The sequence below is a fragment of the Pseudorca crassidens genome, chromosome 19 (assembly GCF_039906515.1).
Source record: "Pseudorca crassidens isolate mPseCra1 chromosome 19, mPseCra1.hap1, whole genome shotgun sequence".
Lineage (NCBI taxonomy): Eukaryota > Metazoa > Chordata > Mammalia > Artiodactyla > Delphinidae > Pseudorca > Pseudorca crassidens.
Genome location: NC_090314.1, coordinates 45,499,001 through 45,515,245, shown reverse-complemented (window position 1 = coordinate 45,515,245; position 16,245 = coordinate 45,499,001). Strand labels below are relative to the sequence as shown.

The 16,245-nt window shown below is 55.7% G+C and overlaps 1 protein-coding gene across 3 annotated transcripts; it reads right to left on the bottom strand.

The window, feature by feature from the left end:
• Window positions 1–293: 293 nt before the first annotated feature.
• On the bottom strand, window positions 294–15,621 carry WNK4 (WNK lysine deficient protein kinase 4). 3 transcript variants are annotated; one of them, XM_067716122.1, is made up of 19 exons: window positions 15,010–15,621; window positions 13,363–13,535; window positions 12,323–12,543; window positions 11,860–12,017; window positions 11,273–11,361; window positions 10,983–11,199; window positions 8,962–9,226; window positions 8,609–8,730; window positions 8,327–8,385; window positions 8,107–8,224; window positions 7,718–7,834; window positions 4,182–4,319; window positions 3,040–3,094; window positions 2,352–2,932; window positions 2,204–2,264; window positions 1,316–1,724; window positions 1,028–1,227; window positions 769–866; window positions 558–661 (listed from the first exon to the last, which is right to left on the bottom strand). In XM_067716122.1, exons 1-19 carry the CDS (start codon window positions 15,619–15,621, stop codon window positions 659–661), a joined length of 3,696 nt encoding a protein of 1,231 aa, XP_067572223.1. In that variant the 3' UTR covers window positions 558–658. The 3 variants fall into 3 exon arrangements, with proteins under 3 accessions (XP_067572222.1, XP_067572221.1, XP_067572223.1); XM_067716121.1 differs by lacking the exon at window positions 769–866 and having other exon boundaries at window positions 294–661; XM_067716120.1 differs by having other exon boundaries at window positions 546–866.
• Between the last annotated feature and the right edge of the window lie 624 nt (window positions 15,622–16,245).

Here is a 16,245-nt window from a genome sequence, read left to right as displayed (position 1 = left end):
GAGAGAGAGAGAGATGAAGGATGAGGGACAAGCAGCTTTCATTCTTTTAACTTCCACTGGGGTCTGCTTGTGTAGGCCTAAGGTGGGGTCTGGGTGGACTCTTAGCTTGGTCAGGTGGATTACTGACCTTGCAGTTTCCTCATGAACTGCTGGCAGGAAGCCATAAGGCTGGGCTCCACCCCTGCCTCCCGTTGTGAAACGGGAATTCCTTGTAAATCCTCCCCTGCCTTACCCTGTAAAGCTTTGTCCCCAGTTCCTAAGGCCCGACATACAAATTCACCAGGTTCTAGGTTCCAGCATTTTTATTGGCTGCTACTAATTCTGGTGTGAGAACACCCCCTCCTCCTGCCCAGCTGGGAGTGTGCCTTGTAGAAGCATCCGGGCTCGGGTGGGACTGCTTAGTGGTTCACTCTTGGCTGGAGAGGTGGCAGGGATGAGGATGGTAGGCTGCAGAATTTATGCCTTCTACACACAGCAAACAGTTCCCACGTGTTTGGCTCTTCCCTATAATGGAACGGCACTCTCCAGGCCCCTGGGGCCTCCTACTCCCTCAGGGTTGAGGTCTTCCTTGCAGAGTAGTGCTGGTCAGCAGATTCTGAGAGCACAAGCTCCACGGTGGGCCCTGGTGTGGATGAGACACATGGCTTCTGTTCGGAATTCACTGGAGGGAAAAGAAAAAGAACTGAAGAAACCTCCAGGGTGGGAGGAGGGTGAAGCTGCAGCCAGTTATCGTTCCCTGGGCTCTCCCTCCCTTGGGCCCGCCCTCACCATCCTGCCAACATCCCTGGCGAATGTCACCCCCTTGCTCGCCCGCTGCTCCTGGGAGCCGGTGCTGCTGCCACTCAGGGAGTTCCTTCGCATGATGCCTGGGTGCAGGATGGGGAGGGAGAGCACTGAGTGAGGGAAGGGGCCATGGGGAGAGGGGGCTAGTCCCCCCCAGACTAAGGGGCAGACCCCCAGGGCCTGAAAGAAAGATCACTAGGGACAGGTCTTCAGAAAGATGGGAGTGGGGCAACTGCTGTCTCACCAGGGCCCAGGGGCTCAGAGCGCTGCAGGCTATTGCGCCGGGAGGTGGGGAAGCTGCCCTTGGAGAGGCGGCGCTGGCGGCTAGACAGCATAGCGGCAGGGGCCACAATCCCCGGCGGGGGCTGCTTCCCGAGCCTGCTGTACAAGTCCTCAATTTCCTGCTTCTGTAGTGTCTGTAGTGCCTCCACCTCTGACAGGTGCCTGAAGACACATCAGGAGCGTGAGAGGGCCAGCCGAACACTTTGCTCTCCTAAGTCCACCTCTTGGCCTCCATCCTCCCCAGACTCACTTCTGCCGAAGACTCCGCAGCTCAGCCCAGAATTCCTCATCCTCCCCACTGCTCTCTGACTCCTCACTGCTCAGACACAGGCTGCTGTAGGAGTAGTTCATCCACACTGGGCTGGGATGGCTCAGGGGTGGAGGGCTGCCCCCCACTCGGGGTTCCTTCCCATCGTCCCCTTCCTCTTCGGCTCCAGCCCCCAGGCCCTCGGCTGCACGGTCACTTTCAGCCAGAGCCTCCCTGGCCTCTGGCCCGCCTCCAGCACTATCCTCCGTGTCTGAGCTCTCCGAGGACAGATGAGGGGTTGGAGGCTTCAGGGAGCCAGAGAGAGTAGGGGATGTCGGTTGCAGGGGAAGAGGCTCAGCTGGTTCCTTGGATGAAGTCACTTGGAAGCGCCCAACAAGCTGAGGCTTTCCCTCTGTAGTGAGACAAGGAAGGAGTCATGGAAGAAGGAAGAGACATCAGTGGCAGGATATAAAGTGACTGAGGGACTTCCCTGGTGGCGCAGTGGTTAAGAATCCGCCGCCTGCCAATGCAGGGGACACGGGTTCAAGTCCTGGTCCGGGAAGATCCCACGTGCCACGGAGCAACTGAGCCCGTGCACCACAACTACTGAGCCTACGTTCTGGAGCCCACGAGCCACAACTGCCGAGCCTGCGCGCCACAACTACTGAAGCCCGCGCGCCTAGAGCCCGTGCTCCGCAACAAGGGAAGCCACCGCAATAAGCCCGTGCGCCATAACGAAGAGTAGACCCCGCTCGACGCAGCTAGAGAAAAGCCTGTGCGCAGCAACGAAGACCCAACGCAGCCATAAATAAATAAATAAATAAATTTATTTATTAAAAAAAAAAAAGTGAGGATAACGGGCAGGGGAAGGTCAGTGGTCAGAGGCCTCACCTTCAGAGATGGGAGCCAGTCTGGCTTCACCCAGGAGTGGCCAACCAAGATTTGGAGAGGCCTAAAAAGTGTGGATCCATGAGTAGAGAAATGATCCAGAATGGACCCCACACACACCCCGCAATCATCCCTCTTGGTTCCTACTCACCTCACTCTCCATCTCAGATGTCAGAGGTGAAGGCCTCTCCTGGCCACAGGGAGCAAGGGGAGCTGGAGGGGGCAGGCTGGGCAGGGGACCAGGAGGAGCTGGCGGGGGCTGGGAAAGGAGCCCAGGGCAGGGGGACAGCAGGGACTGAGCCACAGTCATCACAGCCAGTGAGAACGCACTAGCCAGAGACAGCAGAGGGGCTGCTGTGGTGGAGGGGACGGGAGAAGCAGAGGGACAGGGCGGAAAGGAGGGAGGAGCAAGAGTAACCTGGGAACAGCTGGGGAGGAGAGAATTCAGTGGAAACTGAGCAGATGGGACTGGAAACTGGGATGCACTGGGGGAGAATGGAAGTGGGGAGCTGGGGGGGTGTGGAGAGAGATTTGAGGAGACCTGGGGAGAAACTGGAGAGAATGAGGAGGAGCTGGGGTGACATGGGGGAGAAGTGATGGGGAAGATGGGACTTGGGAAAGCAGGGGATCCAGGAGAAAAGGGGTTTCCAGGAGACGAGGGGGTTCCAGGAGAGGATGGGGAGGTGGAGAAGGCTGCCCAGCTCCTCTGCTCTAGGGTGCTGCTCTGGAACTCTGCTGGGCAGGGAGCGGATGTTGAGATTCCCATCCTCCATTCCCTATGCCCTTCCCAGGAGCAACCCCAGGGGCTGGGATGAGTAGGGACAGAATGTAGTACATACCACTGGATGGGTCTGGGGGGTACCCTGGGAGGGCAGGCAATGGTGCTGGCTCCTCCTGAGAGAGAGAAATGTCACAGTGGGAAGAGCTGAGTCTTAGGACTCATGAACCTCTAGGAGTCCACAGATGAGCTTCAAGGGGTTCAAAAGTGTATTTGAGGGACTTCCCTGGTGGTCCAGTGGTTAAGATTCCACGCTCCCAATGAAGGGGGCCCGGGTTTGATCCCTGGTCAGGGAACTAGATCCCGCATGCCGCAACTAGGATCCCGCATGCCGCAACTAAAGATCCTGCATGCTACAACGAAGATCCCGTATGCCACAACTAAGACTGGTGCAGCCAAATAAATAAATATTTTTAAAAAACTGTATTTGAGAAATATGTAGTGGTGAAGGGGCATGTTGTCTGCAACTTACTTAAATGGTTCCCCCCCAAAATGCATGCACACACACAGATAGGGGAGAGAGGAAGAGAGAATGGTAAAGCTCATGTGGCAAAACACAACTGGCAAATCTAGGCAGAGTATCTAAGAATTCTTTGTTCAATTTTTGCAACTTCTCTGTAAGTCTGAAATTTTATTTATTTTTGGCCGCACCGCAAGGCATGTGGGAATCTTAGTTCCCCAACCAGGGATCAAACCCGCGCCCCCTGCATTGGAGGTGTGGAGTCTTAACCACTGGACCACCAGGGAAGTCCCCTCTGTAAGTCTGAAATTGTTTCAAAATAATGAGTTAAAAGTACGCATTGGGGCTTCCCTGGTGGCGCAGTGGTTGAGAGTCTGCCTGCCGATGCAGGGGACACGGGTTCGTGCCCTGGTCCGGGAAGATCCCACATGCCGTGGAGTGGCTGGGCCCGTGAGCCATGGCCGCTGAGCCTGCGCGTCCGGAGCCTGTGCTCCGCAGCGGAAGAGGCCACAACAGTGAGAGGCCTGTGTACCGCCAAAAAAAAAAAAAAAAAAGTATGCATTGAACACATTTTTCTAGAACAAGAGTCTGTGGCTTTCATCAGATTTCAAATGGGGGAAGAGCTATTGTTTTGGGGTCCCAGAGATGAAGACAAGTTAGATCCAAGGGGACTGGTAAGGGCAGAGAGTAATGAAACCTGGAGCAGAGTCCCTTCCCCCTGGAGGTACCCAGAGGGGTCTGACCTGGGGGCCCAGGGGGTCTTCAGCAGCCTCCACAGGGCCAGTATCTCTCTTCAACAGGGTCTCCACTCGCTGGATAATCTCCCGAATCCGGTTCAGGAATCCAGCTCGCTCCGAGGGCAGAATGAACTCGTTATACACCTGGCGAGAGTCAGTAGGAAGGGGAAGGAGGGCTCGGTTATCCCACTCATCCCTCTCTCCCGGCCCCAGTCTTTAAAAACCAACCCTTCACCCCACGCTTGTGCTCACCACCAACCTAAAACAAGTATTTAGTAAGCATCCATTGTGTGCCAGGCACTGTGTGGCATAAGGAGAAATACAGCTTAGAGAAAAGGAGGTAACATTCACAGCATGCATGTATATACCAGATCTTTACATATCTTATCACATTTAACACCAACGACAGCTTTCTGGGGTCTACATTAACACCGCCACTTTAGAGCTATGCTAACCAATGCTCAACGAGGTGAAGTTCAGTCTGCCCAAGATCAGGGGATTTGCACCCAGACCTGTCTAAAGCCAAAGTCTGAGTTCTTTACACTGTTGCCTCACAGGCTTTTGGACACAATTCCTCCTCTCATAGGGCTTATAAAGTATGCCCCACAGATCCACATACACACACAGCCCCACAAAGTTAAGTAAAAATAAGGCAATAAATGGTAAATGTAACATTCAAGTCCGCAAATGCTTACTGAGCATATACTATGTGCCAAGCATTTGCTAGGTTCTTTGAGGGAACAGGGAAGTATGAAACAAGGTCCTGGTCCTGAAGAAGCCCCAAATCTAGAGGAAGACACACACACATACGTAACTCAATAGACTGCAAGTCAGCCCATGGCAGGTAAGGCGTTTTTGATTGGCATAGAGATAAAAATGCTATTCCTGGAAGGGGAAAGGGAAAGCTGCTGTTTCATGGGCAGAGATTCAGATTTGCAAGATAAAAAGGTTCCAGAGATCTGTTGCCCAACAGTGTGAATATACTTAACACTACTGAACTGTATACTTGAAAACGGTTAAGATGGTACATTTTATGTTATGTGTTTTTTAACACAATTTTTAAAAATCCATTCTAAGAAGAAAGCAGTTCATACCACCTCAGGGGATAGGGGGAAGCTGGGATGGCTCCACAGCTGAGGCTTGAAGGATGAGTAAGAAAAGCAACCCTTTATTGAGGACCTACCATGTGTGGACACTTCCCATACTTTTATCATCATTTCACCTCTTGTACATGCTGTATCACTTCTCATAGATTATATATTACATCAGAACATCTTTGCAAAATAAGTATTATCCCCTGCGTTTTACTGATGAAGTTCAGAGAGGTTAAGAAACTTGCCCAAGTTTGCCAAATTAGTAGATAACAGAGCTGAAGTCTGAACTCAGGTCTTATGTGAAAGTCCACCCTTTCCTCTGTTCCATGCTGTTCTGAGGCAGGAGAGGGCACAGCACCTTCACAGCACATTCAAAAAGGGCCCAGCACATTCACAAAATAGCGAAGACTGGAGTATAGCTGAGAGCGCTGTGAATTTTAAAGGCTGTGCTCCAGAGCTTGGACGTTACTCTGTAACCACAGGTAGCCTCTACAGATTCGGGGGCAAAAAAGCAACAAGAGGAGATCTAAGTCTCAGGAGAATTCTGCAGCAGAGGAGTGGAGGGTGGGCTGGGAAGGAGAGAAAAGAGGGCAATGGACCCTGGGTTCAGGGACAGGGTCCCTTTGGCTGTGTGGGATCTGAGTGGGGCTTGAAAGCCCGGTAGAGAAAGCTCCCAGGGCGAGACCCCCGAGGAGATGGAGCCAGAAGCTGAAAGGCACCCAAGCCTCTTCAGAGGACCATTCAGAAACCAGTGTGGCTGGAGGAAAGATTCTTGAAGGGTTGAGTGGCTTGACAGAAGTTGAGAAGCCTGCACGCCAGGTGATAGTTTGTCTCTGTCCCCGACACAAGCTGAATGACATGATGGAGGAGAAGCTTTAGAGAGAGTTCCTGAAGTCTGACGTTTCTTCCATTCCCTTCCCTCTTTCATCCCAGAGGCTGGCATCCACTGCCCCCACTCCACTGAAACCGGTCTCCCACAAAGACCTCCTCCTGACAAAAGCCAGTGTGGTCTTGCCTCAGGCTTCACCCTATGCCTCCTTGAAACAATCTCCTTACTCAGTTTTTAGTAACATCTTCTGGAGCTCCTCCTACCTCTCAGGCTCCATCTCTGTCCTTCGATGACCTATCCCCACCCCCCCATTCCACAACTGGGGGTATCCACTAAGACAAACCTCTACGCCTCAGGCTTTGCAGGCCCTCCTTGTCTCACACTCAACTCTGCTGAGACCCCCAGATCCACCGCTCTCTCCAGCCCCGTATTCTCTCCTATAGAGGATCTTATCTTGCCTGTCTCTGTCATTCAAGCTCATGATGATCCCTAAAAAAAAAAACAAGCCACTTTCATTTTCTAACTTCCTCTCTCCTTTGATGGCCTATTGCCATTAGTTCCTCTAAGCTACAACTCGCCCTTGATATCCCCTCTCCCTAACTCCCTCTCATATCAACTCAGCAAATATTTATTGACCATCTACTATGTACACTGTACCATGTCAATAGATTACTGGATTACAGAGTAATTTATTTTCCCAAAATACCCTCAGATTCACCCCTTTTCTTCCTCCTCCCCCATAATCCATTCTCTCCTTGGACCACATCCGGCTTCTTGTATCCACCTGCCAACTGGATTCCCTACCCCCAACCCTCTCCCACATCCCACAGCAGAACAGTCTTCTTAAAACCTACTCTCACCATGTTACACTCTAACTCTTAAGACTGTCTGTGATCTGGACTCAACCTCACTTCCACAACTCTCCTACAGGAACCCTTTTCTTTTTGGATTTTTTAAAAATTGAAGTATAGTTGGTTTACAATGTTGTGTTAATTTTTGCTGTACAGCAAAGTGATTCAGTTATACATATATACACATTCTTTTTTTTTCATATTCTTTTCCATTATGGTTTATTACAGGACATTGAATATAGTTCTCTGTGCTATACAGTAGGACCTTGTTGCTTCCTACAGGAACTCTTCCAATGACAAAGTCTCCTCATGAAGCCCTCCTAGCCCCATATTTCAAGGCACTCCGTATATCCATGCCTTTCCTTTGCCATACCTCCACTGGACATGCCCTTTCCACTCTTCACTGCCATTCTGACCCATCTGTCAAGACCTCACATAAGTCCTTCCTCTTCCCCTGCTGCCCCCAACCCATCCTTTACTTACAGCCACAGTATCACGTGTCTAGCACGCACTTCACTGCACTTATGTATACCCTATGTTACTCTCAAATTGCTCCAGCTGAGGATCCGAACCTCACTGGATAAACAGAAACCTCCCCCGAAACAAGGGCAGAGATATCTTCAGTGTCACTGTGCTGAGGGCCAACGAGCTTTAAAACCCTTTTGCTGTTGGATGGGGTGGGGGTGGGGAGTTCAGCAACAGGGGACATCAGGAAGGAGACTCTTGTCCCAGATCCAAAGACTCTGTCTTCATCTCTCTCCCCCTCACCATGGCAGCTGCAATCTCTTCCGGGCTGTCCCCGTCCAGATCAAATCGGAAGGTCACCATCTTGCTGTTGTGCGTCTGTAGCTGGCACTCAACCACTCTGTCATTCTGGTCTGAGACCTTCAGAGTCAAAAGTCAGCAGAGGGAGGAGGTCAAGCTCTCTGTCTTCATCACGTGTGCCCGCCCCACTCCAACCAAATGACGGTGGCCAGACTGGAACTGGAGAGAGGCAGATTCTGCCAGCGTAGTCTTGTATTAAAAACATGTCTGGCTGACTCTTGGGTACCAGTAGCACACGGCTTCTCCCCCTTCCTGGCTAACCTCCCCCATCCCTCGGACAGTTCCCTCCAGGCCCTGTAGCTTATTCCCCAACACCTGTGCCCCTTCCTTACACTTGTGACCCGAAGCCGGGATCGGGGTCTGCGCCGGAGGTTTTTCCCTGGGGGTCTCCTCATCTGTTCCATCCCTTCTCCCATGTCACTAAGGCCTGATGCTGCATCTGAGGCATAGCTGGAAAAAAAAGGAAGAGAAGACAGGAGTGTCAGAGTGGACACTGGGAGCCCAGAGCTCCATATATTTCACCCTAACACCCCAACTCAGACCAGAACTTACCTGTCTCCAGGGGAAAAGTCATTGCCAGGGCCAGAACGTGGAATGGATAGGGCAAAAGCCTGAAATAGGATATGGGTTCATGAGGTCGGGGGAGGATAACTGTTGGGCTCCAGGGAGATGGTGTCAAGGGTGCTGGGGTACTTGGCAGAGGGAATTAGGAAGAGGACAAGAGGGGTGGATTTCCAAGGACATGGGGCCATGTCAGGGGTTTGGGTTTTACAGTATGGGAGATAGGTCATAGGATTGGAATGGCTGGGAGCCCCCCATGTGACCCCCTCTCACCGAGGGCAGGCAGAGATGGGACTCAGCGGGGCAGGATGGCACGCCCCTAGGGGGCTGAAGGGCAGGGTCTGAGGCATCCAGGAAGCCGGAGGAGCTGAGGTAGCCATCAGTCTCGCAATCCGCTGGTGGGGAGGGAGGGGATCAAAAAGTGGAAATAAAGGGGAGTGGTGGCCAAGGAGGGAGGCTGCCTGAGCAAGGAGGGGCCTGGAGCTGTGGCACAGTTCTTTCCCAGAAGGAGCTATGGCTAGATGTGGAAGGCTGGGTAAGTGACAATGCTGTTGGCTTGAACTTCTGGGTAGGGGGCAGAGGCCGAGGGTTCTGGGACCTGGGTCCCAAGGTCAGAGGTGACTTACAGGTGGTGGATGAGTAGCTGGCATGGCGGAAGAGGAAGGGCTGGTGCTGGTCTGCCTCTGGCTCCTCGGGTTCAGGGGGGAAGACACTGGAGGGGGCTGGAGTCATGGGGACAGCTGCTGGTAGGGGCCCTGGCGCTGGGGGGAAGGCCGCCAACTCCTTAGCTTTGCGCAGCTTCTCACGCTTTCGCTGGATGGCAGCAACCCGTTCACGCACTGCACGGGCCACCGGCTGGTAATCGGCTTCGCACACTAAACCCAGGGCCACCTGGAGTTGGGAGGGTGAGGAACACAGTTTGAGACGAGATTCCCCCTCCCCCAGCAAGGACCCATCATGACACCTTCTTGAGGCCTCCAGGACATGGGAGAAAGGGAACCAACATTTATTGATTATCCACTGTGTCCATTAACTGGCAGCTCTTCACATTATCAACATTAAATCCTTCCAGCAACCTTCTGAGGTAGGTCTTATCAGCCCCATTTTAGAAATAAGTAAACTAAGGGACCAGTTCATGGTTATATAGTAAGTCAATTGCTCTTGGGGGCTGGGAGACACTTGGCAATATCTGGAGACATTGTTAGTTGTCACACTTAGGGGTAGGTACCACTGGCATCTACTGAGTAGATGTTAGGGATTCTTCTCAATATCCTACAATGCACACAGTACAGTCTCCCAAACAAAGATGTCAGTAGTGTCAAGATCAAGAACCTCTGTATGTAATGGATTAGGATCCGATCCCAGGTCAGCTTTGAGCTATGCTTCGGAGACCCGCTCCTATGCCATATTTCAAACACATTCTCAGGTTTCTGACCCAGACCCACCAAGAGATGCTTCCCACCCTTTCAACTGCATTTTTTTTTTTTTTTGTGGTACGCGGGCCTCTCACTGGTGTGGCCTCTCCCGCTGCGGCGCACAGGCTCCGGACGCGCAGGCTCAGCGGCCATGGCTCACGGGCCCAGCCGCTCTGCAGCATGTGGGATCTTCCCGGACCGGGGCACGAACCCGTGTCCCCTGCATCGGCAGGCGGACTCTCAACCACTGCGCCACCAGGGAAGCCCTCAACTGCATTTTTCTATCAAGAATTTCATACTCTTTCCCTTCCCCCCTCAGGCCTTCCAAGACCAGCCCCACATCTCTGTCTCCCACATATGCCTCTCCTGGTCCACCAGCTTCTGTTCATCATGTCCTTATTCATTTCAATAACAAGCTTTGCTGGGCATGTAAAGGCGGTGGGGCAGGGTGATCTGACCTAAAATCTGAACAACCTGGGCCAGTTCTGCCCTTAACTTGCTTGGGACCTTGTACAAGATGTTCAACCTCTCTGAGCTTTTATTTCATCAATAAATCGGGATAATGTCACTCCATGCAGGGTTGGTAACAACCATCAAATGCATGGGAAAGGGCTCTAGGCTGTGTACAGATGTGGGTGATTAGCAAGCTCCCACCACGTGCTAAGCACCCTCAGGGATAGAAAAACCAATACACACAGTCCCTGCTCCCAAGACTTTATAGTCTAGTGTAAGAGAAAGACAGGAATGTATCCTGGTATAAAACAAGACCAATGGGGGCCCCTCCAGTAATGGAGGACCTGCTGAAGTGGGAAAAAAGCATTAATTTTGACTCTAGACAGGACAGGCTTTCTGAAATGGATGGTTCTGGGCATGAAGGAAGATCGAGAAAAAGACACGGGGGGGATGGGGGATGAAAAAGGGAAAAAAAGATAAGCTGGAGAGAAGGGCATTTCAGGAAACCCGGATCAGTAGGAAGTAAAACAGGGAGGTGGAAGGACCCAAGGCTGGAAAAGGAAATCTCCAACTTGTGGAGAACACTAGGTGTGCATGCGAGTGGGGTGCGTTAAGGCCGGAGCTGCAGGGTGACCCTTGCGGGAGATGCCGAGAGGGCTGGCTTGAGCCCCCCTCCCACCACCCAGGCACCCCTCCAGCGAGGCACTGGCCCCTCCAGTCGACGTCCAAACGCCCCTCACATGCCCAGCCGCAGGGCAGGCAGTCTGTCCTCCGCTCACCATCTCCTGCGCCACCTCCTCGGCTGCGTCCCGACCCAGCTGGAACAAGAACTCAATGGCCTGGTTGTCCCGGCGGCGCCCCCCTCTCCGCGCGTCCTCCATGCGCAGCCAGAGCTTGAGGTCTGGCTTCTCTCCGTCGTCCTCCTCCGCCAGCTCCACGTGGACGCCGCGCTCCTCGCGGAAGAAGGCGTGAGCCAGAAGGTCCTGGATGGTGAACCTGAGGGCGGCGCCACCGTGAGCCGAGCCCCACCGCCGCCCGCCCCCACCCCCATCCTGCCCCTTCCACCCACCTCTCGTTCTTATCCGTGCGGATGCAGCCTTCAATAATCTCCTTCACCTCGGGCATCTTCACCTTGTAGAAGCTGTTCGGCTTTGTGCCCTGAGGAATAGGGTTGCATGAGGCCTTCCGCCCTCTGCGCCCCAGCTCTCTGCTTGACACACCCGCCCCTGCCCGAGGCAGCAGGGCGTGCAGACGCAAAAGCACCGCGACTGCTACTAGAAGATGTGATTTCAAATCCCAGTCCCCCCACGTATCGACAGTGTGACCTTGAACAAGTCTCTCGCTGAGCCAGTGTCCTCATTTGTAAAACGCAGGGCAGAACATTTGCCCTGCTCACCCCGCGGGGCAGCAGGAAGGATTTCACATCGATTGGATGTGAAATCGTTTGTAAGCTCTAGGGAGCGCTACACACGACATTATTCTAAATAGCTTGTATTGGAGGGGCTTTGGGTGCATCCAATATCCTTCAGTGTTCACCAGGGCGTCTTTATGTCCAGCCTGTTTTCATTAAGGGAAAGGGCACTTACCGCGGGGTGGCTGGAGCAGGAAAAGTGTAAAGGGGACCTGTAATTCCCTCTCCTCCCTGCCCCCTCTCACCGAAGTGACCTTGCGGTAGATTTGCGCGGCATTCTGGCACTCAGAGTAAGGGTACTCCGAGGTAGCCATCTCCAGCATGCACATGCCAAACGCGTACACGTCCACGGCCTCATCGTATTTTTCCTCGTACATCTCCGGGGCCATGAACTCCGGGGTCCCTGTAGGATCCACAGCAGGTGTCAGGCTGCAGTGCCTCCTTTATGGCTTCGTCCCTCCCCTCGAGCGTACAAGAGGCTAGGCAGCTCTGGAGTGCAAGTGACCGACCCTCCCCGTCCTGTGTGTGTGAGGGTGGGGGATTGGGGGAGGGGTGTGGGGAAGAGGGAATGCCATAGGTCTCCCCATCTTCCCTGTGGTCTTCTACCTCCGTGGATCCCGAAAGACACTGCTAGGGGGAGGGGGTCCCCAGGCTCTCTCCTGACATGGGGGAGGGCAAGAATGGCAAGGACCCCCGGGAGGGACGCACCGATGACGCTCTTGGCGAAGGAGGCGCGTTTGAGCGTGGCCAGGCCCAGGTCCCCAATCTTAACGGAGCCTGTAGGGCCCGTGATAAAGACGTTGTCACACTTGAGATCCCGGTGCAGGATGGGGGGTACCCGGGAGTGTAGGAAATGGAGCCCCCGAAGGATTTGGCGGCTCCAGCGCTGAAGGACTCGCGGCTTCATCTCGCGGAACCGCCTCAGGTATCTGGGGGAGGGCGCATAGCCACGGTCTTGGTGAGGGACGTATAGGCTGGGGAGGGAGACCACCACTGGGAAGTTCCCCGTAGCCCCACCCACTCCCCCGCCTTCGCATCTTTTGCCAGCCTCTCCTAGCCTAGATCCGCGCCAGTCCTCAAGCAGAAACGCAGTCGGGAGTGTGGTAGGTAGACAGGAGGTTACAAAACGGGGGTCAGGCGGTAAATGCACAGACAGGGCCGACCCCAAGGTGCTGTGGAAGTGCCAGAAGGGATAACTAACTGCCCCGGGCGTGGGGGAGGGCTCCAGAGAGGAAATAACTTTTATGTTGAGTCTTGAAGGATAAATAGGCGTTCAAGGGTGAAAATGGGAAGGGATGAAGACTTTCCAGGTAGAAGAGACACCCCGTGCTCAAAGGCACGGAGACAGCAAGTGATGGGCCAGGGTGCGAGGAGCTGCTGGGAATTTGGTTTCTCTGGAACGCAGGCTGGATCCTATAAGGACTTTGTGAGCAGTCCTTAGAGAGTGTGGACTTTATCCTGAGGGCAGTGGGAAAACTCGAAAGGGTTTTAAGGAGAGAAGTGACAGTGCCAGATCTCTGCAGGCTGCAGGAAGATAGGATAGCTTGCAGAGGAGAGAGGCAGCGTGGGGGAAGACTCCTTAGGGGGCAGCTGAGGCCTCCAGACGCTCAAGAGAGGAGGATGAGAGATAGTGAGCCTGGTTTGGGACCTGCGTGTAGCGTTTGAGGAGGCTGGGCTCCTCCAGAAGCAGTGGAGACCTCCCACCACCAGTCCTCCCACCAACTCCCGCCACCAGGCGCAGAGCTCACGTCTTGAGCGTGCCCGAGGTCATGAGTTCGGTGACCAGCACGATGCAAACCTGGCCCCTCAGCACCGACTTCCACGAGTCGTAGAAGCGGACGATGTTGGGGTGCTGCAGCCCCTTGAGCATCTCCACCTCCTCCGAGAATCGCTGCCGCTCCACTCGAGACAGTTTCCGAGTCTGTGGGGTAGGGGGTGGGGGTCACAGTCACATCAGGCCCAGGACCCCCACGGAGAGGAGGGAAGGGAGCACATGGAGCAGGGCTGAGGGAGAAGTGAGGGTAGGAGCCAACGGATGGGGCTGGGTGGGTGGGATCATTTGTCCACTGACTGTAGATCCCTAATTCCCAGTGTGCCCCCCTGGGCTGCTCCAAGGACACACCCACCATGGGCCTGGGGCCGCCCCTTGGACCCCCGCCTGGACACAAGCGCTTTTATGCAGCCCTGTCCAGGAGCCCTGAAGTCAATAGCGCCTTTGTAGCCGCCCAGGCCGGCCGTAGGGTGGGAGGGGACGCCCAGGGGCTGGCAGCGGGCAGGCAGCAGGCGGGCAGCAGGCGGACGACAGGCAGAGAATTGGGGCCGGCAAGGGGATTGGCCTCAGAAACTGGGAACTGCTAGATCCAGGCAGGAGGCAGGAGGGCTGCAGAGGGAGGTACAGAGTAAGAGACAAAGGATCCAGGACCAGGTGCCAGGAGACTGCCCCCTGCCCCATGGCTGTCTCGCCTCCCCCATCTCCCTCCTCCACCACCCCCCCCCACCCGTTTGGCCGCCTTGCCTTGCCTGGCTTAGAGCCTGGGGCGCGGCACTGGCAGGCGCAAGGGGCAAGCCCAGTGCCAGGGCTGGAGGGGAGGACCCTTCCCCCAGGCCCTGTCCCCCCAGTCTGAATCCAAAGCTGCTAGCTCAGACTTAACTGGGTTCTTCCCCTATGGGAAGAAGGTCCTTCAAACCAGCATACCCCTAAAGTCTATGGGGTTCAGCACCTTTAGATCTGAGAAAGGAGAGCTCAGGTACGCAGCGGGATGAGGGGCAGGACTGGACTCAGGCCAGGGCTGGAGCTCCCTGTCTCCCCTCCCCCAGCTGTGGAGAAGTCCAGAAGTCTGACTGCTTCAGAAGGGGTGTGGGAGGGCCCCATCCTGCCACAATAGCCCTAAATCATCTGGAAGTGGAGAGGACCCTGCCTCAGCTGCTGGCCTCCATCATTCCAGCCTCCTAATCTGCAAAGAGCCAGGGTGAGGGAGCAGGGGGACCAGGGTCACACTGAGGGTCTCAGGACTTAGGGGGAAGGGAGAGGAAGGGAAGAGATAGTAGGTAACCACTGCAGGAAAGTGGTGAGGCCAACCACCTCTCAGGTCTGAACTGGCTCCCTACCCGATTTCCCATCCTATTTCCCACCTCTCAGGGTTGAGTACAGAGCCCGTAAAGTGAGAATGTCTAAATCCATAGGGGAGCCACCATACACCACCTGCCTCAGTTTCTCCTTCTGCAGCCCGGAATCAGCCAGGTCCATGGATCATCAGAACAAGGGGGACAAGAGTGTCTGGATATTTGACTGGAAAAATACATCCCTCTTGCTGCTGTCCCCTGGGTCTCCCATCCCAAGACCTCCAAAGGGTCCTCCCATCCCGTGGCGTCACCGAGGGGGCTCCCAGCCGCACCTGCAGCTCACACCAGGCCACCTCCACCGTGGTGTCGGTGTCCAGCCCTCGATACACCGTCTTGAACGAGCCACGTCCAATCTCGATGTCAAACTTGAGGTATCGGCCGTCCGGGGACGTTGCCACAGCCTGAGTCTCCGTGTCCTCCTTTTCCTCCTGCTCCCGCCGCCGCTCCCGGACCGCCGCCTCGGTGATCCTCGGCGGTTCCCGGGGCCCCGACCCTCCTGCGGAGCCCGCGAGTTCCGGACGCTCGGAGTCTGCGGCCTTCACCGGGGCGCCCGCGGTCCACGTGTCCTCAGTGGGCTCTTCAGAGCTAGGCTGTGGGCTCATTGCGGGGCCGGAACCAGCGGAGTCCGGAGGAGCAGGGGGCTCCGGAACGGGTGAGGCTGGCTGGGACCAAGAGCTCAGCAGCCCCAAGTCGACTGAGCTGCGGCGGCTGAGACGGGAGGAGCGCGGCCGGGTCTCAGCCTTCCCGGAGAAGCGGCGCGCCCGGCGAGGGGGCCCGAGGCGGGGGGGCCCCGCCGCGTCCAGAGGCGGCGGGGGCCGCAGGGCCAGGTCGGCCTCCGCCTGGGACATAGGGACCTCGGTCTCTGGGGCCGGCGGTGCCAGCATGAGGAAGGGCCGGGCGCCGCAGGTCGGTAAGCCGGGCGGCTGCGGAGGCGGCGGCTTGACAGAAGTACTGGCTGGGTGCGCAGCGCTCCGCCTGAGCTACTGGGGCCCCAGCCCAGGGTCGCCTGCCCCGCAGCCACGCCCCGACACGCCCCCCGACACGCCCTACTCCCCCAGAGCCGCCCCCTCGGAACCACGAGCGCAGTGGAGCCCGTGGCGCAGCCCCTCACCTCGGCCACCGCCCCGCCCCCGGCCGCTGGCCCTCCTCCCCCTGGCCTCCCGGAGAACCCGCCCTCAGTCTCATTCCGAAGCCGGAGCCGGGTGCGAGGCGGCGGTGTGTCCTCCCGCACTACGAGTGCGCAAACCTGTCTGGGGGAACACAGTACTGGGACAGGAAGATGAAAAGTGACCGCGGCTCCCTGGCCCTAGAAAGGGGGGTGGTGAGGAGGAGGCTACCACCAGCCTGCACGACCCAGATAAGGTAGCGCCACCCCCTCCTAATCGTCCGGAATGGCCCCAGGCCGACAATACAGAGGTCAATGGAAAGATCTGGTTTTCTCCGACGTCGCAGTTCCCAGTCCCTCCGGGCTGCACAGGGATGGGTGTGTGCACCCCAAAGCCAGCCCC

What these genes read in the sequence shown, in the direction of transcription:
- WNK4 (XM_067716120.1), bottom strand. Translation starts at nt 15,621, where the DNA reads ATGCTGGCACCGCCGGCCCCAGAGACCGAGGTCCCTATGTCCCAGGCG. An exon ending in AAGAGATTGCAGCTGCCATG is followed by an intron (nt 4,320 to 7,717) that starts GTGAGGGGGAGA and finishes GACTCTCGCCAG; the next exon opens with GTGTATAACGAGTTCATTCT. An exon ending in CTCTGAGCCCCTGGGCCCTG is followed by an intron (nt 867 to 1,027) that starts GTGAGACAGCAG and finishes TCCTGCACCCAG; the next exon opens with GCATCATGCGAAGGAACTCC.